General features: G+C 48.0%; 1 protein-coding gene across 9 annotated transcripts in view; it reads right to left on the reverse strand.

The window, feature by feature from the left end:
- Positions 1-459: 459 nt before the first annotated feature.
- The window catches only part of DENND1A (DENN domain containing 1A), a 269,468-nt gene continuing 244,950 nt past the window's right edge, over positions 460-24,977 (reverse strand). For 5 of the 9 annotated variants that reach the window (XM_081847498.1, XM_081847496.1, XM_081847497.1 and 2 more), the window contains 4 exons: positions 16,718-16,806; positions 6,348-6,476; positions 3,180-3,423; positions 460-2,849 (listed from right to left, as the gene is read on the reverse strand). In XM_081847498.1, coding sequence (XP_081703624.1) covers positions 1,560-2,849; positions 3,180-3,423; positions 6,348-6,476; positions 16,718-16,806 — 1,752 coding nt within the window. In that variant the 3' untranslated portion in view covers positions 460-1,559. The remainder of the gene's footprint in view (positions 2,850-3,179; positions 3,424-6,347; positions 6,477-16,717; positions 16,807-24,977) is intronic. The other 4 variants (XM_081847502.1, XM_081847500.1, XM_081847501.1 and 1 more) reach the window with 1 other exon arrangement.

Here is a 24,977-nt window from a genome sequence, read left to right on the forward strand (position 1 = left end):
ACTTCTGGTGTATACAGATTCAGTGGCAAATTAATCACGGTCCCAAAGGTGTGTTTTTTTTATGGGGTGGTGGTAAATCTAATTCAGGCAAGTTTTTTAAAACTCAAAAACTTAACTGACCAAATGAAACAAGACTGCTCTATTAACTGCTGACATTTCCAGGGCTGCAAAAGGCCCAGGGGAAACACAGCAGTGGGCTTTGTAGCTGGTTTGCAGCGTTCTGGTGGTGATCAAACTGGCGTTGGCTGTGCATTCTTTGCTCAAAAAGGAAGCTGGACGCAGCAACGTGGCTCCCTAGCAAGGGATGACAAGGGAGGAAGAATCAGGCTGCCTTCTTCATGCTCCTAAGCAGACTTGCCTTTCCTGGTGCCTTCCAGGTGGCTTTTGGGCAGCATCACACAACTGTGCTGTTATGGGGTTGAAACGATTTGCAGCCCAAAACACCTGGGAAGAACCAGGTTGGAAAAAGCCGCTTTTACTAAAGAGCAGTTTACACCCAGATTTAAAACGTGCTGTGAAAAGCCCACACTTGTCCCCCCGTGCTCTACAGTTTTGACTTTGGGGTGCTTTGCTGCTGCTCACCACAAACAAGAACTCTTTACACCTTGGTTGTCTCCCTTTTTGGTAATAAGATAAGGTACGATTACATCTACTCGAAGTACTGCCACCTAGTAACATATATATATATATCTATATATCTATATAATATTATATAATATTATATAATATTCACACACAGTTATATAAGAGTTTGGGGAACCATGATAGGGGCATCGTGTGTCTTGCTCTAAACAGGTCCACTGCTGGTGATTCCAATTCTTTGATGAGCCTGAAAAGGTGCTTGCGCTCCTAGCAACCCAGCAGTGTGGTGGTCTCCAACATCGACAGAGAAACTGGGAGGGGAGCAGGGACCCCTTTGCAAATGGGTCCCCCGCTGTGTGCAGAGGTTGTGGGGTGGGGGGTGGGGAACAGTGCAGGGAGTTCAAAGAGCCACATGTCCACTAAATCAAAAGTGCACTGGAATGAGGAAGAAGCTATTAACAAAGAGTCCCGGTTCAAAAGTCCAGTGGCAAATTCATCCCGTGTTTATACCTGCATTTACACCTGGAAGCAAAACATGATTCGCAGCCTGTGAAAACACAGGAAAGACTCCTAAATTCAATACTGATCACATTGGTGAGGAAGTGGACCCTAGTGGGTGCAGGAAGAGAGAGGGCCGTGGCTGCAAGGAAATACCTCTTGACAACTGAACACTCTCCAGTTCAGTAGATACTTTGACAAAATTTGGAAGCTTGGGAATATGACTTATCTACCCCACCCCAGTGTTTTCTTCACCTACTCTGAAGGCTTAAAGGATGACGATAATCCATGGGAAGGGAGCCAGTGAAGGTTTCAGGGGGATCCTAACAGTGTTTAGCCAGGACACCCGACCAACAGGAGTTGGAGCGCAGGTAGTAGCTCCTGGCTGACTAACGCTTTTGCTCCAATGGAGTTCGGTGCTTTTATACTGGCTCAACACACAACTTAACGGGAATGAAGCCCCCCTCCTACAGGGAGATTCACTCAAATGTTTCCCACTGCCTTCTCATCTGTTCCACTTTACCTGGGGTGACGGAAACTTCTTGCTTTGTCTTATTTAGCAAGTCTTCAAAGGGGTCTTTAGTAGCCTGAGGTTTGCTAGGGAGTAACACTGACTCTACAGCTTTGGCCTTGTGGGGAACGAGTGGGAGGTCAATGGGCCTTGCAGCCAGCCTCGTCTTGGTCTCTAGTTTTGAGGCAGAATGGGTCAGGGGCAATGTTCGAATTTTGGAAGAGCCACAAAGCTTTGCTGGCTGCAGGGTATTGCTTTGGGAAGGGAGCTGGCTTTGCATTGGGGCTGCTGGAGACTGGGCAAAAAGGTTAGGCATGGACAGCGTCAGAGGGTTTGGAGGAGGCCTCTGGGGCTGATAGAAGGTGGAGTGTGATGTGATAATGCTGGAGCTGTAAGCATGGCCTAGGGAAGGAGCAAAGGGGCTGCCAGGGGGCCTGACCAGGGACAACGGCACAGGTGCTGGCGTGCCCTGCACAAATGGGTTGAGAGATGCCTGCCCAAATGGTGCTGCAGAGGGAGGGTATCCCAGTGGCTGACCAAGTGTAGCCGACACGGGTGGCATGAGGTCACCTGCTGTTGTAGGGAAACCAGTTGTGAGATTGGGAGATGATGACCCTAGCAGGCTTCTGGCGCTGGGCTGGAAGCTCATCTCTTGACAACTCCCTGCTTTCAATGGATCTAGGAAGGCAAGGAAAGAGTCGTTGTTGCTGCTCGTGTCCTCCACACAGACCTTGACTGGCTGAAGCATTTGTGTTCCATGGCCACTGCTGGGCAAGAGCTGGTGCTGGTGAGTGGCAAAACCAGCAGGCTGCCTGAATTCAGGGTCCAGAGAGATGTTTCTGGGTGCAAAAGTGTCCAGCATGAGCTCTGAAGCCAGGTCACTGGGTCCTGCAAGGCAGGTTGCGGTTTCAAGCAGTGCCTGTTGCTTGGCAAGTCTGGGTGCAGGTGGCAGCGGAACGATGCCCAGCTCTGGTGTCTTCCTGCCCTGCGGTCGTGGGATTGTGATGTTGCCTTGAGTGCCAGCCGAGGTCCCAACGTCCTTCTCGGGGAGATCCAGGATGGAGTCTCTGCTCCGCGGCCTCCATGGGGCGGAAGACATGTTCTCAAGAGGAGCCAAGGGCCTCTCCGGGGAACTTTGGGAATACTTGGTGGGAATGGCCATGTCATCCTGACCCAGGCCCCAAAGCTGCTTGTAGGGGTGAGAAAACTTCATCCCTGGAGAAATCCAGCTCTTTTCGGAGAAGCCAGGATCCATTCGCTGCCAGGAAGCACACAGCAGGTCATAGAATCATAGAATCAGAAGAGCTCTCCACCACTTCCCCCCTTTCCCTGTACCGGGATCTCTCTCATCCTTCCCCTCCTCCAATCCACTGAGGCAAGGCCTTCCTGGAAGCATCACTTTCTCCTCCCATGGGAGCCACCCCACCCTTCCTCCCCCGCTCCTCTTCCTCCAGGCCCCCTGACCTATGTGGTAAGGCCCCCTTCCCCAGGCCCTGATCCAATCTCTGCGTCCATGCCCCTTCCCCCCTTTCTCCACAGCCCCACACATTGTGCTTTTCTGTTCCCCCAGAAGAAGCAAGCAACATACCTGGTAGTCAAAGGTCCCCTGCTGGTCCCCTTCATCCTTGGGAACCCTCAAGTCTTCTAAGCTCTTGGCTTGGCTGAGCAGCTGGGATGGAGGCTCTATCTCCAGCCCCGAGAAGAGGCCTCCCAGAAGACTGATTTCCACAGGGCTGTCTGGTGTGGGTGGGGGAGCACTTCCACCATCAGGGTTGACACCCTCTTCGCTCTCTGCGCTCTTGGACTCCTTCAGGGCACGGTAAGGCTGAGGCCTGGAGGGCAGGGAAATTTCATCAGCTTAATGTACTACGGCTAAAGAATTCACCAACCCACTTCATAGTAAGAAAAAGCCAGCAGGAATTCAAGTCACTTTGGTAGGTCCACACGTCTAAAACATCTCCCGGGTCGGAGATGAGGCTCTTGCTTTCAAATACAAGGAGACCTGAAAACAAGGCTAGCCTGGACCCTCTCACAAGTTCCAAAACTGCGTTTGGAAAAAAAGAGAGAAAATATTCAGATATATGCCAGTCAGCAATGGTTGAACGCTGATGCCACATTAACTTCAGTGTAACACATCCAGGCTTTTAAAATGGGAGCAGATTTTGATGTTTCACGTGCCTCGTAAGAGAAATAAGGTAGTAACTATAGCTGACAAACTCCTTTACAGACTAAGACATGCACTTATCACAATCAAACCAGTGGAGACTGGAAAAGGTCAAGGAGCCAGGGCAGTTTGGTGGGGGAAGGGGAGGGCTAACATCCATGTGCGTGGCACTTTGAATGCATTGAGGGAGGAAGTGAATCTGTACTGGCCCCCGATGGGGGAAACTCAGGGAACCCATTATCCTGAGACCCCATTATCCTGAGGGGGCCTTTGGAACCAGATACAAAGCCCATGAGATGGGGAACGCAGTCCCAGCACACTTGCACATGAAACTGACTGCACATCACACATCCCTCCCAGGCAGGGTCCCTGCTCTGCTGTTCCAGAGACACAGCTCAGCTCCCTTCGCTCTGGCTGACTCAGTGCAAGGTCTTCCTGGTGCCTTTGCTGAGGTAAGCATCAATGATTAAACCAGTGTCACCTTATCAAGAGATACCATGGTGCATTTTGGGCGAGAGAGAATCTACTGTGGGCTCATTGAGCACCAACCAGCATTGGTCCCGCGTACCTTGGCAAATGGGCCTTGAACACCCTGCGATTTGCATGTCGGCTCCACATGCGAGGGAGAGGCAGCGCAATGCGCATCCAATTAACACCATAAACTGACATGCATTTTTATGGTGATTGGCATTTGACTGGCAGCCAGTCTCACCGTGCCCTTTAAACAAGGCTTCAGATTGAGGAAAACATTGGAGAGGCACCAGGAAACAGCAGCAAAGCAAGGGAGCCCTCGTCTCTCTCTGGCGCCTTGATAAACTGCACCCTGCAAACTCATTAGCAAAGGGTGGCTCGTTCCACCCCCCATTAGAGAAGGAAACGCAGTTTGCTCAGATACGGTGGATGCCTCATTACCGCCGGGCACAACACAGAGTTGCCTGTGGGGGAACCGGAAGCTTTAGCCAGCAGAATTTTCTGCAACCAGGCATTCATTCTCTCTCTCTCTCTCTCTCTCTCTCTCTCACTCACACACACACACACACACACACTCTCTCTCTTGTATGGAGATGAAAAGTGTCACCTACAAGGTACCCAAGTGCAGAACGTCAACCTATTTTGGGAGAAGATGGAGTGTGCCCCTGTTGATTCTCCTTGACCCCTTGGCTGCTTTCTGCACCATTGACCATGGTACTGTCCTGGGGAGACTCCCAGAGTTGGCTGCAGGCGGCACTGCTTTGCACTGGTTCCATTTTGACGTGGATGCTCAACTCCAGAAGGTGGTGATTTGGGGAAGCTGCTTGACCCCATGGAGATTCAATCTGGGATTCCAGAGAGTTTGATCTCATCCCTCTAGCTGAGTAGGGTCATTTTTGGAGAGTGCTGTCATCAGCGTGCTGATGACACACAACTCTGTTCCTTTACAGCTCAAGCACATGTGTCAGTGGATGTGCTGAATTGGTGCCTGGACTTGGTAATGGACTGGATGAAGCACAGTCCAGGTAATTGCTGGCAAATGGAATGCATCCTGTTTTGGAGGGGGTGGCACTCCCATTGAAGGAGCAGCTGTGCCACTTTGGCAGGGATGGGGGGCAGGGTGGGGGCGGGTGCTACTCTTGGATCCAATCTTATCATTAGAGGTACAAATCGTGGCCCTGAGTACCTTCTGCCAGCTTAGGTTGGCATACCAGCCACAACCCTCTCTGGACATGGAAAGCCTGGCTTCAGTTGCCTGTGCTCTGGTAACCTCTAGACTATAGCACTGCCATGTGTTACACATGGAGGTGCCTTTGAAGATGGTTTGGAAATGACAGTGAGTACAGAAGGAAGACGCCAGATGGTTCTGCAGAACAAGAAGGAAGGTGTGAAAATATAGCACCAGTACTGGCTAGACTGCACTAGCTGCCCATTATTTTTTGAGTCCAAATCAAGGGGCTGGTTTTTACCCTGAAAACCTTATGCAGCCGGGGGCTAATATAGATAAAGGAGCACTTTTCCCCATATGAACATTCCTGGACCACCTAAAGCCCTTCGCTGCATGCTATCCCTAAGGGAGGTCCACAGGGTGGCAATGCGAGAACAGACCTTCTCTGTAGCCACTCCCCATTCATGGAAAGCTCCCCTTGACAGTGTTTTGGTGCCAAGCAAAAACGCTTTCATTCTCCTAACTGTTTTGGGCAGCACCAATATAGTATATTGTTAAAGTTGTTTTCTTTTTTGTAATTTCGCTATTTGATATTTCCTTCCTTGTAAATTGCTTTAAGACTCTTTAATTGGGAAGCGATATACACATTTAATAACCCTAAACCAAGAAAACATGGTGATGAGGGGGCAATGACTACCTGGAAGCCCGGAAGGTACATTAAGAAGCACGACTCAGCACAGAAACATGCAGAAACATGCTGTGCTGGAAGAGCAAAGCCTGGAAGTCCATAACAAGAGCTGTGCAGGAGACATGCTCATATGCACACACACACACATGCATGACACGTGCCACAGAAACACCCAAGCAAGGGAAAGACTAATACATCAGTGGGGTGCCCCAAGCATGGAAGGGGAGCAGCTCTGGCTAGTGCAGCAAAGAGTCAAGGTATAGACCATTCAAAGGGAGCAGAGAAGAGGAAGCTGTCAGAGAAGGCAGAGCCGGGGTCATCTTCCTGCGGAAACTCATCGCCGGAAGAGTCCTCTGAGAGAAAGACCTTATAGTGGCGTGTAGGCTTTACCAGGCTGAAGGAAACGAGGGAGAAAGAGAGAGAGAAAAGGAAGGAAGGAAGGAAGGAAGGAAGGAAGGAAGGAAGGAAGGAAGGAAGGAAGGAAGGAAATAAGTTACTGAACTGAACCTGCAGAAGGAAAGAAAAACTTAACACATACAAAAATGTCAAAAGTTTCTATGTTTCTGTACTGGGTAGCTGCATTCAGGAAGGACATAGCTTATAGGGAGGAAAGTTTAAGTAAAGATTGTCTTTTTATACACTCCTGGGGAGCTGACTTCAGGTAAGAGGTGGAAGGCAAAGAAACTCAAGGAGCCCTACTATATTCTGGCTACTATCCCATACTCCACCTCAGCCCCCACCTAGAATGCTGTACCCCAGGTCAAAATCAACCTTACAAAAGCACAAAGACAGGCTTCTAGCTGCATAAATGGAAAGACTTTGTCTGACAAGATCACAGCAGGAAAAGTTCCCCGATGGCAAAATGGAAAAATACTGGAGCCTGTGATAATCTCTGGCATGCAGGTCCTGTCAGAAACTTAAGTCATCTCAGCCACATTCCCCTGGGAGGAACTCAGACAGGTGATCACCTCTCCTTCAGGCAATGCCATCCAGAACCGGTGCCCTGCTTGAGAGGGTGGGGTTAGCCAAAGAGGGCTGAGAAAAGCATGCACATGTTCCAGTCCAAAAAATAAGCTGGTATTCTCTTCTCAAGTACCCTCTCTATACAGAAAGCTGAATGTGTAGAAAGGCAGAACCTGTTTCCACCACTGTGGTGGCACCATTTAAACCTACTGCAATATTGGAAGTGGCTGCAGGTTTGTGTGCAACCTGGCTCAGAGTGGCATTTCTCTACACCAGGCAAGTCCTACTTCAAGGAGGCTGAGATCTACCATCCAGTATCAAAAACTGGCAGTGATCTACCACACTCTCCCATTGTCATTCTGAGCTTATGATAAAAATAATAACCAATGATAGTTGCTTCCATAAAAGTTCATCATAAGTCAATATATTTTAAAAAACACATGATTTGTATACTTGTAATAACATAAGAAAATAATTGAGGACAGGGTCCTACATAATCAGAACATTATGCACGGACTGTTGTTCACAAAAACTCATGCCATAATAAATGTGTTAAGTCTTTAAAGTACCCCAGGACTCTTGCTGTTTTTCAAATGAGTCAGGGGCACATGTCAGCCACAGCGGATTCCCCCATAGTTCGAAACAGAAATTGGGTAAACTCAACTGCAGAGTTGACAGCCTTCGAGCACCACCTTAAGAACTGGACAGAACCTGTAGAAGCCCTTTCTCCTGGATCCAAGCCACCCCTTCCTTTCGAGTAAACCAGCCCTTTCTCTCTCTGAGGAGCCAGCACACAGGGCTGCACCCGCCCACCCAACCTTCCTGCTCTTTTGCCTTCTGAGTTAGCCGTCCAGGCAGGCAGGGCCCCAGTGCTGCAGCTGCAGGTAGCGAGAGAGCCAAAGAGCCTCGCACCTCTCCAAAGGTCTCGCCTGCTGCTGCAAATGACTAGCGTGGAAAGGGGGTTGTAGATAAAGGGTGGGGTGTTTGGGGGGGGGAGGAGGGGGGACATGCTGCACATCCCATAGGACTTTTGTTTTGTTTTCCCATCAATGCATTCGGCCCAATTCTCTTGTATGTCTTCTCGGAAGCACCGTATTTTTCGCTCTATAAGACGCACTTTTTCCCTCCTAAAAAGTAAGGGGAAATGTGTGTGCGTCTTATGGAGCGAATGCAGGCTCCATGGCTTCAGCGAAAGCAACACGAAGCCTCCGGAGCGCAGCAGGAGCGTTCCCGCTGTGCTCCGGAGGCTTTGGGTGGCTATTCCTGAAGTCAGGAGAGCAAGAGGGATTGATGCGCACTGATCCCTCTTGCTCTCCTGGCTTTGCTTCGCTGGAGAGGCGCTGTGCAGCTTTCCCTCTCTGCGCAGCGCCCCTTCAGCGAAGCGGGAGGAGAAACGGAAGGGGCTCCATTTCTCCTGCTGCTTCGCTGAAGGGGCGCTGCGCAGAGAGGGAGAGAATATTTTTTTTCTTGTTCTCCTCCTCTAAAACTAGGTGCGTCCTATGGTCGGGTGCGTTTTATAGAGCGAAAAATACGGTAAATCCCTCCGAGCGGAGCAGAGTGGGTGGGATGGCAGCAGCCATGTAGGGTTCCTCCCTCGTTGGTTTACAATGGGGGGGCAAGGCAGTCCTCCCCTCAAGGGCTGGATCCTGGAATGTCCAGCACCATCTCTCTCTCTCTGGACCCAAACCAGCCCTTTCTCTTGATGAGCCAGCGCACAGGGCTTCTCTCTCTCTTTCCCGGCCCCTCCATCTGCATACGCCTTCTCCCGCCTCGTGCCCACTTGCTTCTCCTTCACAGAGACGGAGAGAGAGAGAGAGAGAGATTGACGAGAACCAATCCCACGATCTACCAGTCAATTTCGATTAATGCGCTGGACAATGCTGCTCTACATGATCCCGAGAGGAAAAAGAGAAAAGAAGAAGGTGGGTTTACAGGTGCGAACTGGTCCCACAAACAGCGTCCATGTCAGTTCTGCTGGAGATGGTAGCTCAAAGTTTTCTCCTCAAAAACAAGTTGAGTTGTCTTTTCAGCTGTGACGCATCACTAAAATATTTATTATTATAAAAAATACATCTGCCTTGTCAGTGGATGCTCTGTGCTCTGCCTACACACAGACAAGTTTTACAACCCACATGTCTGGATGTTTCCAGAGAAAACATATCGGTTGGGGTGTTCTCATACACAAGGATTTGTAAAGCATGTGCCATTTCTGAGGTCCAGGGCTGGATTCTGCAGTCACAGAAAACAATCTCACTTCAGTGGATCTCAACAGGGCAGGCAGCAGCTACGAATATGCTCCACAAGGTGTTTTATTGGAAAGGGGGCTGGATGTGCCAAACATGCACTGCTGCTCATGTCAAAGGAGCCTGTGCAGGAGAAGTTCCCAGAGGAAACGGAATCTGTTAAGCATGAAGGTTTTTGCGGCAATTCCTAAATCAGCCAATGCAACTTTTTGCACTAAAAGGCCATGAACAACCAACATTTTTTAATTTTGTTTTTTATTAATCCACCTACAGTGGTACCTCGGTTTAAGAACAGTCCAATTTAAGAACAATTCGGTTTACGAACTCCACAAAACAGGAAATAGTGTCACAGTTTGTGAACTTAACCTCGTTCTAAGAACGGAATCCAAACGGTGGAAGGGCACCGGCGGCAGGAGGCCTCATTAAGGAAAATGCACCTCAGTTTAAGAACGGTTTTGGTTTAAGAACGGACTTCCGGAACGGATTAAGTTCATAAACCGAGGTACCATAGAATCACAGAATCATAGAGTTGGAAGAGACCACAAGGGCCATCGAGTCCAACCCTCTGCCAAGCAGGAAACACCATCAGAGCACTCCTGACATATGGTTGTCAAGCCTCTGCTTAAAGACCTCCAAAGAAGGAGACTCCACCACACTCCTTGGCAGCAAATTCCACTGTCGAACAGCTCTTAATGTCAGGAAGTTCTTCCTAATGTTTAGGTGGAATCTTCTTTCTTGTAGTTTGGATCCATTGCTCCGTGTCCACTTCTCTGGAGCAGCAGAAAACAACCTTTCTCCCTCCTCTATGTGACATCCTTTTATATATTTGAACATGGCTATCATATCACCCCTTAACCTCCTCCTTTAGATTCATATGCATTGCAGTTGTACATGCCACACCCTGAAGTGGAAAATTTAGGGAAATCTGTTGAAAAACAGTATTGTGAAATTTGCAGCCCAGGGATTGGGGACAGACAATATTTGCCTTGCAAAGATTATGCATTTCGCAATCCCTTCCATCAGAACGAAGTGAACTGCATAAGGCCTGTAAGGCGCTGTCTCTTGGCTTATTCACACGATGGAATACTGAGGCCATGTAGCTCAGTTCTGCCCACACTGACTGGAAACGGCTCTTTGGCATTTCAGAAAGGAGTCTCTCCCAGCCAGACCTGGAGAACCTGAACCTGAGACCTTCTGCATGCAAAGCAGCTGCACTGCCTGCAAATCACTACTTGGGTGCCGCTTTTGCAGAGTACAAGACTAAGGCAAGACCACAACACATTGAGGTCTAACACAACAACACCAGAAAGGTCCACTGATGAGTGAACTTCTTTTTATGACTGTAAGCTGACGTAAGAGCCCTGAGGCTGGATCAGGCGAAGGGCCCATCTGGTCCAGTATCCTCACCGTGGCCGCCAAGACACCTTAGTGGGAAACTAGCAAGCAGGATTTGAGCACAAGAGCAATCCCCTCCCCTCCTGTGGTTTTCAGCTGCTGGCATTCAGAAGCATCGCTGCCTCTGTCCAAGGAGCAGCCATTGGTAGCCTTCTCCATAAAAATCTGTCTTATCTTTAAAAGTCATCCAAATTGGGGGCTGTCACTGCCTCCTGCAGTTTTAACTATGTGCCACATAAAGAAATACTTTTTTCTGTGCCCTGAATCTTCCAACATTCAGCTTCATCAGAAGTCCCTGAGTTCTAGCGTTAGTTGTTTTAAATTATTTATGAATGTTGTTTTTAGCTCTTGGGTGAATTCTCCCTTAGGACTGGACTAGAACATCATTCAAGAAGGATATCTTCTTTCTAGTCATCAGGTAACCAGGGGCTGAAACTGCAAGACCTGGAGAAGCACTGAATTTCTGAATGGAGATGTGCTGGACCACACTCACCACCCTGGAAAACCTCCCCACCTCTCCTTTCTCTTAATTCAGCACGTATAGCTAAGCATGCCTGGACTTAATTCCTCCCTTTACTAGTTCTGAAGGCAGCATGAAGAAACAGCGAAATCACAAGGTTGTGCTTTTCAGGCTATATTTTGGCTCAGCCATACCCAAAGAACAGTGGAGGGGCAAAATATACAACCCCCCCCCCCTTTCCTGGTGAAAGAGAGCCCACTCATGATGAAGCTTACATGATGCTTGAAGGCAGGGGAGGAGTCAGATGGAGGGCCAATATATTTTGCATGACCCCAAAAATTATCAAAGACATGAACAGATCACCAGAAAGCCATCCCACCAAAATAGTTTGACTACCCAAGAAACAGCCACCACTGCTGAAAGGCTGCCTCTTATGACAAAGTGGATGCCATCAGCAACCTGCTTCAAATTTCAGCACCAGGATGGGATTTTGGTTGAAGAGGGGAAGGGACGAGTGCTTGAAAATGTCCAAGTGTAAATTTTTCATTAGCTTGCGGCAGCTGAATCCGGTGTGAGCCTCTTCCCTCATTAACCCAATTCGGCTCCTCTCTCCTGCCGACTGCCACCTACCACTCGCTCGCATTTCACACACAAAGAGCTGTCTCTGGAAAGGCGGTCGCAGCAAGCCGGCTCTGAGGCGAGCGAGCGGCAGTGGGAACTTTGCAGGGGTGGGGGGAGGTAAGGGACCTGTCCGTCACAGCACCAGCCCTCAGCTCTCTACATGACTGCTGGGGCTCCTGCCTCCCTAATCTTTTCACCAAGTTCCCATGCAGATGGCTTGCTGATCTCCTTCTAATGTTTAGTTTAACATGTCTCCGGTTAGCGCCAGCATATGACAGTGCTGACAGCCGTGGCTGTTCCTTTTTAAATATCATGTCAGGATCACGGCGCAATAAAGCCGAAGACGCGCTCCACGGCGCTGCCTACCATTAGGAGAGTTGCTGCTTCGGTTTTAATGAGGACAATCTGCATTTCGGGGGCTTTCCCTCCCCCCTACCAATGTGTCAGGATGCCTGGACAAATCAGCAGCACATCACGTTGGCCAAAAACCAAGTGCTGACAAATGTAGATATTTCAAATTTAATTGACACCTAAACGTACTTAAGACAGATAAAGGAAAGGAAACAAAAGAAGGGGAGGGAATTGAGGGGGGAAGTGGCTGAGCCATGGGGACGGCCATCACATGGCCAGGTTGTCATCTCAACCTGTCGCCAGGTTGAGATGGGGAAGGAGACAGGCTTCATTTGGAGTGCGGAGCTTTGCAGGCTTAGGACAAAAGGCAGGTCCTGGAAGGCCTTGGTCAGTTCTGTTTCAAAAGTCTCTTGTTTCAAAGAGCACCCTAGTCTGACACAAGCCAGGGCAAAGGTCTGTTTGGACACAGCAGTCTCTGATTCCTAAGAGCACAAGTGCTGGTGCAGGAGCACAGTGGGGTGGCATGTGTTGACAGCACCCAGGGTCAGGCAAGGACTGTGCTCCCCAACCTCACTGTGGGTGCTGCCCAGTAGGCAACAGGTGCACTTTGCTCACTGCCCCCCGGGGTGGCTGCTCCTCATGGAGTTTGCTTGTCGGTTGCCGCGTAGGCACTCTCAGTTCAGCAAGCTACTGCTTGGGGTGGCCAGCACTGCTTGGCGGGCATGGCAGCGTCCTAGCAGTGCGGGAGCCACAGCTGCGCCAGGTCTTGGAGGAGGGCGGTAGAAAGCAGGCTGAGGCACCAAGCGCAGCCCTTCCCTTAGCTGCACAGCACGAGGGGGGGGGGTGCCAGTGGGTCCCAGGAAAGCTGCTGGCTTTCTTCTCTGCCCTCCCGCTGCAGGACATGTACTCCACCAATGGGACACGCTGGGAGGGAGGCCCCAGGGAAGGACCAGCGCAGGCTGGGGAAGTCCAGCTAGCAGGAGTTCTGCTCAGGGACAGTCGTCCCTTCACTGGCCACCAGGAGAAGGAGGCACCGCTGGAGCCCAACAGGCAGACAGTTCAGGCCAAAGTGAGAGAACAGGTGCAGAGAAGAAGAGGTGGCTCCTAAGCAGATGGCTCAAGCAAGTGAACAAAACCACATGCTAGGGGGGGAAAGCACTCTGACCTTCAGAAATCAGTAGCTAATCCCTCCGGGGGGGGGGGGTGGGGGGCTGGAGAACACTGATCCTCAAATAGGCAAGGGGGAGGTTCAAGTCATGCAAAACTCATCCCGAGGAAACATGACAGAGAACCCTTTCTCCTAAGATAACCTCACGCCACTTGTGCAAAAGAAGAGCTTCTTGTGGCCCCAGCATAACATTCTTTCCTATCCCCAACATGGCTAGTTGTACTGAAAAGTCCTTTGGGACTGAGAAATATTATTAATTCAATTTATTATTTGCTTGCTATGCAAAAGAGTCTCTTACAAAATTGTAAGCACATAATGCATAACATAAAACTGGGAAAGGGGCAGAAACAAATGGGAGCAGCAGCTGGAAGGGCAGCCTTGGGGGGGGGGCAGGGAAAAACTGGTGGAGATGAAGAGGTGTCCCATGGCAAAGCCGTCTTCGGGAAGCAACCCAGCCCCTTTCCGCTCGGGGATCCTTCAGCACCCCTTCAGAAAAGAAATGTGTGTGTACTGGATGCTGGATGTTGTTTATGTAACCTTGTTTTTTGTTAGTATATTTGCTGTTGTATTGTTTTGCTATGTTATTATAAAACAGTTTTGGTATTGTTTGTTTTCTTTGTTGTAAGGTGCTTTGAACATGGATGAATGAATGGTTGTCTTGGCCTTTGCCTGAAAAGCAGCAGTAGAAGTTACCAAGTGTGGCCCTGGATCTGGAATTTGGGGCACATATTTGATACGAGCTGAGAATGTGAAGGTCTGTGGGAGCTCAAGCAGCCATGGGCCCACACAGAGCCCCTGCCAGTTATGCTACTAATAACCTGTGGTGTGAGCACTGCTGAGCTCCTGCTGCTTTCTGGGTGGCTGGGCACCTCAGCCATTGCCCTCTGGCAAAAGCACACAACAGTCAAAGCACAGTGAAGCACCACGGTTTGGAGGAACCTTTTCTGCCACCTTCTGCCAGTGTCCAACAAAGAATCAGCAAGAAGAGGAAGGTCTTCCTGGGCACTGAAGACTCTTCTAGTGTTTAAAAAGAAACTACGGTAAACTAGCTGGAGTGACCAGCAGCGCTGACCTGACCTCTGTGGTGCTTTGCCAGTTCTGAACCGCTGGGCTCAAGAGCTGCCTGGGGAGAAGGGCTGTGAAGGGACTTCAGGAGCTCAATGAAGGAATCTGCCCTTTGTCACCAGGAGGAATGCAAGTGCATCCCTCATGACTCAGTAGAGGAGAATGGGGGAAACAGCTTCCATCAGGGCTAGTCCTTCCCACCTCCCCTTTGAAGAAAAAGTTGGGGAAAGAGAGAAAGGGAGAGGAGAAGGGAAGAGAAATAGGGATTCACGAGCTGCAACTTACAAACACATCTAAAATCTGGCCATGATCTGCCCCCAATTAGGGAATAGGCCTCTAATGTTGGTGCTCCTGGGACTTGCAGCTTTTGAATGCTTTTAAGAATTACTTTATGTATGTACTAATTTTGTTGGGTGTGTGTGTGTTGTTTTTGCTTTAATGAACTGCCCTGAGTGGTTTTTAAGAGGTAAGACTAGATATTACAAAAAATGATAATAAGGAAAGTAGACCTTAAGGGAGATGATCCCACCCTGGTCCCCCTGGGGGAGAACAACGTTTTCTCCTGATGGCCCTCCTGAGGAGGCGTCCGTCACCAGGAAGGGGGCCGTGGGGAGGGCACTTTGTTTGCCACACGACTCCCTCAGGGCTGCCTTGTTTGTTTTAACACCAAGTGGCTGGTGGCAGCCTTCTGCTTTCACAGGCGGAGGTGGTGGAGAAGCAGCAGCAGTGAGGAGAGCCCCCAGGAAGCCCGCATAGCACTTGAGGCAAGCACACTTACATGTCGCTTCCACTAGATTTACAGGCAGCAAAGGGGTAGACAGGGTGATTTACAACAGTGAGATTTTGGGAACTGCTTGGGCCTTGGCGCTGAAACATTTACACCTTCAGTTTGGGCACAGCCCATTAACATTGCCACAAACTCCCCATGATAATTTATCCACCCATTTCTCAGGATTCTCTTGAGAATCAGACGCTAAATACATTTACAAGTGAAACTCAAAAAATTAGAATATCGTGGGAAAGTTCCTTTCTTTCACTAATTTCAAAGGTGAAACTAATATATGATAGACTCATGATATGCAAAGTGAGATATGTCAAGCCTTGATTTGTTCTACAGGTGAAACTCAAAAAAATAGAATATCATGGAAAAGTTCATTTATTTCCGTAATCCAACTTGAAAGGTGAAACTAATATATGAGATCGACTCATGACATGCAAAGCGAGATATGTCAAGCCTTGGTTTGTTATCATTGCAATGATCCTGGCGTACAGCTGATGAAAACCCCAAATTAACACTCAGAAAATTAGAATATTCAAGGAAATCAGCAAAACAAGGGTTGCAAATTGAGCAGGATTGGACCTCTGAGAAGTAGATCTCGCTTTGCATGTCATGAGTCGATCTCATATGTTAGTTTCACCTTTGAAGTTGAATTACTGAAATAAATGAACTTTTCCACGATATTCTAATTTTTCGAGTTTCACCTGTAGTTGCAACAGGCAATCGCATGACATTAAATATCTGAGAGCCATAGGATTTAGCCTCAGGATGTTCAATTGGGATAAACAGACTCTTCTCTGGAGCCCATTTTCTGACAAGTGATGGTGGAAGGGAAGGTCAAACACAACAGTCTTCCTTGTGCCTATATTTATCTAAAAGTCTTAATTCTCTCTGATGCTTTCGCATAACCCAAAAGGGAAAAAGAAGTCATCAGATACAAAGAGCGCATAAGAAAAAGAATACAGCGCATTCAAATTTTGTTATATTTAAATGGTTCATCTCTAGGAAATGCTGCCTTTCCTTGCTGGAAAGCAGACCAATTTCCTTAACTGTTTCTAAAACACAATTAGCTCCTCCTTTGGCTTCTGATTGTACATGGGGGTGGCAGTGAAGAGAAGCCACAGGGATCACTGGGTTTTGCTCCATGATTTGCAAAACACACTTTTAACAAAGATTCCTAAGCAAAGCTGCTTTCATACCTTGAACAAATCCAACCCTCCTTAATGACTGTGGGTACTTGGCCCCCTCTTCCACAAGAGGGCGACCACGTTCCACTGACGGGAGGCTCCTGCCCAGGTTCAAAGGCAGGTGACTGTTTTCCACTGAACAACCGAGAACACCTCCTCCTCCCACCCATCCTGGACCCAAAGACCCTCAGCAAAGTTAAGCTGCTTGCCTCTTCGCAGAAATCAAGCATATTTCTTAGAACTTCAGAGGCTTTGGCGCTAGGCTGACGTTTGCAGAATGTTCTCAACTTTATTGCACTAGTGGCAGAAATGGAAGGATAGGAGGAATATACCCCCCCCCCCACGACAACCGCTCCCCCCCCCCCACACTTCAGACAAGAGGAATGCAGAGCACAGCTACTCACTGGTCTGGGCTGGATACAAAAGTCCTCTGGCCATCAGTGGCAACGTTGCTTTTGGGCCTCCTGGCCACCTGGGGTCTGGGGGGCCGAACCTATGTGACAGGAGAGTGGAGACATTTTCAGCAGTTCCAACAAGCTACACAAATTCATACGGAACCTACAAAAATCAATCCCTTCCCTTTCAACATGGATCCCATTTCAACATGCCTGCAAATGACAACCGACACCCTTTGCTAAATGCCCTGCGTACAATTTCACCAGCAAGACGTCCAAACCCTGGAAGATCAGAAGGTGGTGGGTGGACAGACAGAATAGCCAAACAAAGGAATTTTTATTTTTTTGAGGGAGACAAGTAGCCAGCACACCTGTGTCCTGGGGGAAGACACAGGTCGGGGGGGGGGGCACTTGGTCTGCTGTGGGCATGAAGCAGGGAGAGAAAAAGCAGCAGGTGGCTTTGTGAAATTCGGGGCATGAACTCCCAAAGTGGAACTTCAGGACCCACATGGAAGCCAGAGTTGGAAAGAGGCACTTCAAATTCCTAAATGCCAGAATCTATTTCGGGGAGCCCCCTTTGAAATGGGCTGGGTGCGAGGCCTGTGCAAGAATGGGGGGGGGGAGGGCAACACACTTCACCATCCAGGGACTTATCCAGCCTGGTGCAGAGTAACGGAGAACTCCAGAGTCCGGCACCAAACAGTCTTCAGGGTGTACATCTGTCTGCAATAAATCCACACCCCAATCCTAAGCCCTTTTATATGGAATAATCCTGATTCTAGTATTGTTTACTTACAATCATGTAAACCAGCTTAGAACCACAGCCTTAGTTTTACTATAAAATAAAATAAAAATTGAGCATCCACACAATAATGGGAAGTGCCTCACAGGTTGAAAAACTGCACTGAGTGGAGAGCACAGACTGTCCTGTTAATGGGTGAGGTGCTTTGGGTGTCTTTCACTGGTTTTAATGGGGTGTGTTGCCAGGAGCACAGATTCCGTTCATCCCAGGAAAGCACCACACTCTCCTGTAGTAAAGCTAAGAGCGTAACAAGAAAGGGAGAACATAGGAAGAGCCTTCTGGATGAGACCACCTGGTCCAGCCTCCTGGTCTCCCAGGGGCCAACCACATGCCCAGTGGGAAGTCCACAAGCAAGACATGGCAACAAGAGCACTCTCCACACTTGCCATTCCCAGCCACTTGGCAGCCATAGCTTTGCTGCCTCCAACAGTGGAGACAGAACAGTGAACTGACGAATTTGAAACGTATCTCCCAGGCAGGTTGTCAAAAGCAGCATCAACAGTGCAACATACTCACTTCGCTTTGTACCTCACAAACAGAGAGGCCAGGAATGAGCCTTCAATGGGCGGAGGTCTCACCATGCATACAGCTTGCACAAGACAGGCCCTCAAGCAAACAGGGAGCAGAACTGTGCTCTGCGCATCACTGGCTACAAATGTGGGTCTTGGCCATTTCTAAGAGTCTCCAAGGGAAGCCCCCAGCCTACTTAACCTCACTTTAAGCAGCCAGCCCTAACAATGATTTAGTTTATTATTTATATGCCGCCCATCTGACAGGGTGGCCCCAGCCACTTTGGGAGGCTTCCAGCATAAACAAAAAGATAATAAAGCACCATACATTAAAAACTTCCCTAAACAGGGCTGCCTTCAGATGTCTTCTAAAAGTTGTTGATTTCCTTGACATCTGGTGGGAGGGCGTTCCACAGGGCGGGTGCCACCACCGAGAAGGCCCTCTGCCTGGTTCCCTGTAACCTCACTTCTCACAATGAGGGAACCGCCAGAAGGCCCTCAGAGCTGGACCTCCGCGTCTGGGCAGAATGATGGGGGTGGAGACGCTCCTTCAGGTATACAGGACCGAGGCCGTTTAGGGCTTTAAAGGTAAGGACCAACATTGTATTGCGCTCAGAAATGTACTTGGATGTTGTCCTTCGACTGGCAGGTGAAGAGATGTTCTTGGGCCAACAGGCTTTGGGGAACTGACTGTTTTTAATGAAAGGGCTGGTGCCATGCTGTTTTTATTTTAACTATTTGTACGTTTTAAACATATTTTATATATTTGTATAGGTTTAATTCTATCAATGCTTCATTGTTTTTTAATGATTTTTCCGCCTAAGTTTTTAACGTCACAGGAAGGCTTTCTTATGAATGTACCTTAAAAGAAAGGGCTTCCCATGAGCAAAACTGGCCTAAGTCAATCTTTTCTTCTTCTTCTTTTTTATTGATTTATTATACAAATGAAGACAAATAAAAGAAAAAGAAAACACACACACACACACACACACCCTACATACATACAGACAAAAACAAAACAGGTACAAAAATAAATAAGCAACGAAAATGGAACAAATTCGAAGAATATAAACAATAAAGTAAATAACTAAGAAAGACACCCCAGGGAGCTGTTTCTCTGCTGAGGTGCTGGCTTTTCTGGGATGGGCTCCATTTGCTTATGTTTTGGTTTTGACTTCCGTCAATCACTTAGCAGCTCATTTCCTGTGGCTAAGACAGTTTCTCTGTATTTCCTTATATTCCTCATCTTGGTATGAGGAGTCATATTCTCACTTACTGGTTTATTCAAAACACAGCCAAATCCTGGTTGTTGAACCTTGATTCGATAAACAAGTAGGCATTCTCATTCCTTCTGGATAGTTTTTTTGGACTTATTCCTTAAGGCTTCGGTTAGCTTAGCAAGTTCCAAGTGCTCACTTAACTTTTGTAGCCATTCTTCTTTAGTTGGTATATAATTACCCTTCCAATTTTTGGCTATTAATACCGTAGCCGCCGCTATTGCATAGAAAAATGGTCTCATTTTTTCTTTTGGAATCCTTCTATTTATTATCCCAAGAAGGAATGGCTTTTTATGAAATGTAATATTTAATAGTTTTTCGTTTCATCGTAGATCGTGTCCCAGAATTTTTTGATTTCTGGGCACAACCACCACATATGAAAAAAGGTTCCCAGTTGCGATTTGCATTTCCAACATTTATTGTTGTGGTTTTCATTATTTTTATATAATATGACAGGAGCAAGATACCACCTATACTGCATTTTCATCCAATTTTCTCTTATTTGGTAGCATGCTTTAAATTTTTGGTTTTTCTTCCATACCTTCTTCCACATCTCTAGCTCTAGCGGGTGTCCTACATCCTGTTCCCACTTATTCATCACATCTTTTATCTCTTTATCCTTTAAATCCCAATTCAAAAGTAACCTCTACATTTTGGATAGGGTTTTCTTATTATTTTCCAGCAAATCTTTCTCTAAAATAGAGGTTTTATTCTCAAAGCCATTCAATTTTTTATCTCTTTCAAAAACAGCATTAAGCTGGTGATGTTCTAGCCATGTTATACCTATTTTCTTTAGCTCTTAATAATTTTTTAATTTAGGGCAATTATTTAATTCCGTTACTAGATCTTTATAGGTTGGCCAATTATCACTCATATTTTTCTTGTGGATCGTTGTTGCTTCAGTCGGCGATAACCACCATGGAGTTCTTTGTTCTAATATTAATTTATATTTCTCCCAGACGTCATATAAACTTTTCCTCACTATATGGTTAAGGAATCCTCTATGTGATCTTACTTTATCATAGCCCAGGTATCCATGCCATCCAAAAATATTGTCCCCAAAATATATTTTCTTCTTCTGTTTTTAATGACTTGTATACCAGCCTCCATCTGAAGATCACAGGGTGGTTCACAACATAAAAATACAAAATGAGAACACAATCACAAGGCTTTTTGTAAAAGAAACAGCATTTTTGTGCTTTCCAGGGTTTTCGTCTGCAGAATAAATGTTTGTTGTTTGTTTATTTATCTTTGACAATTTATATACCACTTAATCACAAATGTCTCTAGGCAGTGTACAAAAAACTCAGTAAAGTGAAAATAAAAATAAATTAAAATTATAAAATCAGAATTCAGTTAAAATGCCTGCTGGAATAATAATAATAAAATAATTGGGAAGTTCAGCAGGGAGGGGGCCTGCCTGACCTCAGCTGAAAGGGCGTTCCATGCAGCAGAATGCTTGGCTCCTGGTGGATATGGAGCATCTGAGCCACAGAACAGTGATTTTCCCAAAGACCTTGGTGATTGGGCAGGGATATAAAGGACCAGGTGGCTCCTGAGAAACCCGTCCCAAATCTGTCAAGGGTCTTGTAAACTGGCACAAGAACCTTGAAACAGGTCTGGCAGTGCACGGGCAACCAGTGCATGCTTTTGAGCACCCCTCTTACGTGCTGGGGATAGTCTGTCCCCATCAATAATCTAGCCGTAGACCAAGCCCAAGGCTGGCCCCACAGAGAGGGCATTGCAACCCTCAAGCCCTGAGGTCACCAATGCATGAATCAATGTGAGCAGGTCATCCCAGCCCAAGAATAGCTGCAGTTGGCATACTAGCTCTAGCTGGCAAAACGCACTAGTGCATTTTGCCAGCTGGGCTACTTGAGCCTCCTGCGACAAAGATGGATCCAGGAGAACCCCAAGCAGTGGACCTCTTTTCTCATAGGGAGTGTAACCCCTTCCAGAGAAGTCTACTGGTCAATCTCCACAATGGAGTAGGCTTTGGGGGACAAGCAAAGTGCTGCTTTATGAAAGACAAAAAGTGGGTTCTCTCTCTCCCTCTCTGCTATGGCGAGGGACTCAACGCCAGATGCTTCTGACCAAAGGAGTCGTGGCTGACCTGCCCTCCCTGAAGCCCTGGTTTGCACAGCAGGAAATGGCCCTGCCAGCATGCAGCTCAGCATGGATTCAGCATTTTGCATTTGAAATTTGCTATCAAAGCAATGGCATGAGGGCAGCAGCACTGGGGAAGCCGGGAGGACCCCAGAGAGGTCCTGAATGCCACTGCCCCATGGGAAGGAGGGAGGACCAGATGCTAGAGGCCTCAGAGACTGGCCTGCACACAAGGCTGATTCTCGCTCTGCAATCAAGACGGCTTAAGGCGGCGAATTCATGGCAGGAATAGAAGGATTAAGTTTGCGGCAACTTCGAGTGAACTTGCAAGGCGGAGAAACATGGGGGAAAAGAACAACAGAGCTAATTAGAGGAGCTGAGCTGTCAGAGCGCGGCTGCATGGCTCAGCGCCAGCAAACAAAAGGAATGGCTTGGCAATCAGCAGGATCGATGGAGGAGACTGCTTCATTAGGGATGATAAAACACAGAGAGAAGGAAAGGCAAGAGAGAGAGAAAGAAGGAGCAAGGGGGGGGGGAGAGAAAGAGGGAGAGGGAAAACTGTTTAATTAAGCCTAAAGCTGGCTTGTCACTGTGCGGCGAACACTTTCACCTTAGGGGCAGCCCTCTCGGGGTGGGGAACGCAGCCCGTTCTTGCCAGCAAAGGCAGCTCCACAGCACCAGGGGAGGGATGCTAAAGAGGATTGTGTTGGATCCTGAGAGGACTATTATGGGGGAGAGGGGTTGGGAGAAGGGCCAAATCACAGCAGGATTTCAGACGCTACCAAAGAACAGGGTTAAATGCGCACTGAGTGCAAAAGTGCCATGCGCCTGTGCAACAATGTGGAGGGCAAAGGCCAATCATGTGAGGGCTGAATGGGCAGTTTACAGGAATTTCTGCCTACCTGGGGACATCAGCTGACCTTTATGACACATGAGGAATCTGCCTTCCTTGAGCAACACTCTCTCTCTCTCTCTCTCACACACACACACACACACACACACAGAGAGAGAGAGAGAGAGAGAGAGAGAGAGAGAGGTTCTTAGGGAAAGAGTACTGGAGGCGTAAAATGGATCAGGGTCCTGGAACCAGGTTTTTATTCTAAGAGTTGCTGCAGGGAAGAAAGAAAAGGAAGTTGTGGTTTGTTGGTCAGCCCTTAGGAACTGAAGGATGAGGTATTCCGAGGCAGCAGACAGCGGGCTTCCCTCATGATGTTTTGGAGCAATAACTCCTATCTGCCCCGGCCACAGAAGCCATGATGCAGCTGGCGGGCACCAGGCTAGTAAAGGCTGCCCCACGTGGATTCTGTGCAGATGCCACTTCCTGAACCCAGCTCCAAGCCTGAAGCGCTCCAAGCAACAAAGAATCTGGATAGGAGCGTTGCAGGGTGGATGAGAAGCAGCACACAGCACTAGGTTTGTCCTCCACAAACCTCCATAGTGCCGCAAATGGGATCTGGCTACTGCCACAGCTTGATTAGATTACTGCAATGTGCTCTGTGCATTTGGAAACTTCAGCTGGGGCAGAACGAAGCTTTCCTACCAGTCCAGTTCACAGTGCTGGCATGGAGCTTGAAAGCCTAAAACCAACAGTGGGGAACTTGTGGCCCTCCAAATGGTATTGGACTCCAATTCTCATCAGCCCCAGCCATGGTCAGCAGTCAGGGATAATGGGTATTGTTGGAAGACAGTATCTGGAAGATCACAGGCTGGCAAGCCTGGGTACAGAAACATATGATTTATTCAAAGGGAGGGATCCCTGACACATTTCTAGCAAATGATCTTCACCGGGGAGAATGTGACTTTTTAAAACACATGCACGGAAATGGAGAGACTTTGCAGACTGTTTTCAAAGCAGATGCCACTGTGAGCTTGGGCCTGAGATCCTGGGAATACTTTTTGCAGAGAGGAGTCCAGCGAGTAGCAACATGATCTAAGAGACTCTGACTGCATGAAACCATCTGTGAAGCTCCCAAGAATCACTTGGGAGCATCAACAGTTTTCCTCCAAGTTGGTTCTGTGTAACCAAAGTCTCCCAAGTTGTGAGAAATTGGAATGCTGTGCAGGGATGTCCCTTCCGACATGTCCTGCGATAAAGCTTCCCATCTAGGAACAACCAGCTATTATTATGGCACCTTCTGCGGTTAACTCCCAGCCCTCTAATCCACCATGTTTGGCACACAGACGGGTGACAATATCTCAGAGGACAACTAAGGCACTGCAGCTGAGAGATCAAACACCCTTGGCAAAATGGGCTTTGATGTCAAGACCAGCCAGCTTGGAGCAAGGTTGCTCAGCAGTATTTTGTCTGTGTAAACTCTTGATGCAATGGCCTGCTGGGAGGAAAACAAGGGGAACATGACCCAAAGCTTTTAGCTATAGGGCGATAAAACACAGAGAGAAAGTTTATTTCCTAGGTAATGAATCTCAACAAATCCTCAAGGGTCTCCAGCATCAAGGGCTCTGAACAACAGAGGCAGAAGCAATCAGCACCACCTTTGACACATGTAGGAAGGGAAATTATCAATGCATAAATCCATAACAATGACGTGCTGAGCTGAACACCCACTGCAAAGACATGCACGACCGGAACTAAACTCAGAAAACATGCACTGGAAGTTTAGAGCAAATGGCACACCTGACCTGGCTGCCAACCAACAGGAGCAGGAATCTGAAGCAGCAGCAACAGCAGCAAAATTCCCTTATTCAGTTTTAGCAAGACAGTTTGGAAACTTGCCCTTGGTTTCTTTGATCTCACTTTCATGGAACAAATCGGATTAAAGAAAACAGGGTTCTCTGGTAAAATGAGGGCTACCAGGTCAAAAATCAAAGGCTGCAAGGAGAGCAGCCTGAATGACACCAACTGTGGTGCAGGGATTTTGGGGTGGGCAGTCAAGGTGTGTTCCAGCAATGGCGTCATCTGCTGGAATGGCGTTTCTCAGGGCCAGGGGGCCTGGGGGGCAGATCTTGCCCAACACAGGATCCTTTTTAGCTTACTAAACTTCACTGCTGACCAGGGATGTGGTCTCACCAAACCCAAGTCCAACATGCTAACCACTCTTCCACACAAGGCACCAACCTCCTTCTTTGGGCAAGGAGGAAGAGTCCTAGAATCAATGCCACATCTTCGCAGGTACCTGGCAATGAGGACATATGAAGGAGAATGAAATGCTGCTAAGACGGAACCAGCATTTCCTTAATGTAGATCCTGTGCCGAATGACAGTACACTGCAAGGTCCTCTGCTTGAAAAGCTACTTGTTTCCAGTTATATGCAGATTACTGAAAAGGAAAAATTAACCTGATCTTCATTTAGCATTTCTGTGATTCTGTGACTGCTTTTGTTTTCTTCCAGAACACATGGAGGGCACAGATCCAGAGTGCTGAGGATGTTTGCAAACCTAGGGTCCAAATTTAGAGGCCGATGCAAGTCTTCAAAAGCTCACTAGCTAAAACTGCATGCGGAGCCTAGAGGAACTGAAAGTGAGAGAAAGGTGTCAGCAGAGCAGCAGAGAGCCTGCTGAAGGCAAGCGGAGCAAAAGGAAGACCTTTAGACTTAAGTCTACCAACGAAAGGGCAG

The sequence above is a fragment of the Podarcis erhardii genome (assembly GCF_964252035.2).
Source record: "Podarcis erhardii genome assembly, chromosome: Z".
Taxonomy (NCBI): Eukaryota; Metazoa; Chordata; class Lepidosauria; order Squamata; family Lacertidae; genus Podarcis; species Podarcis erhardii.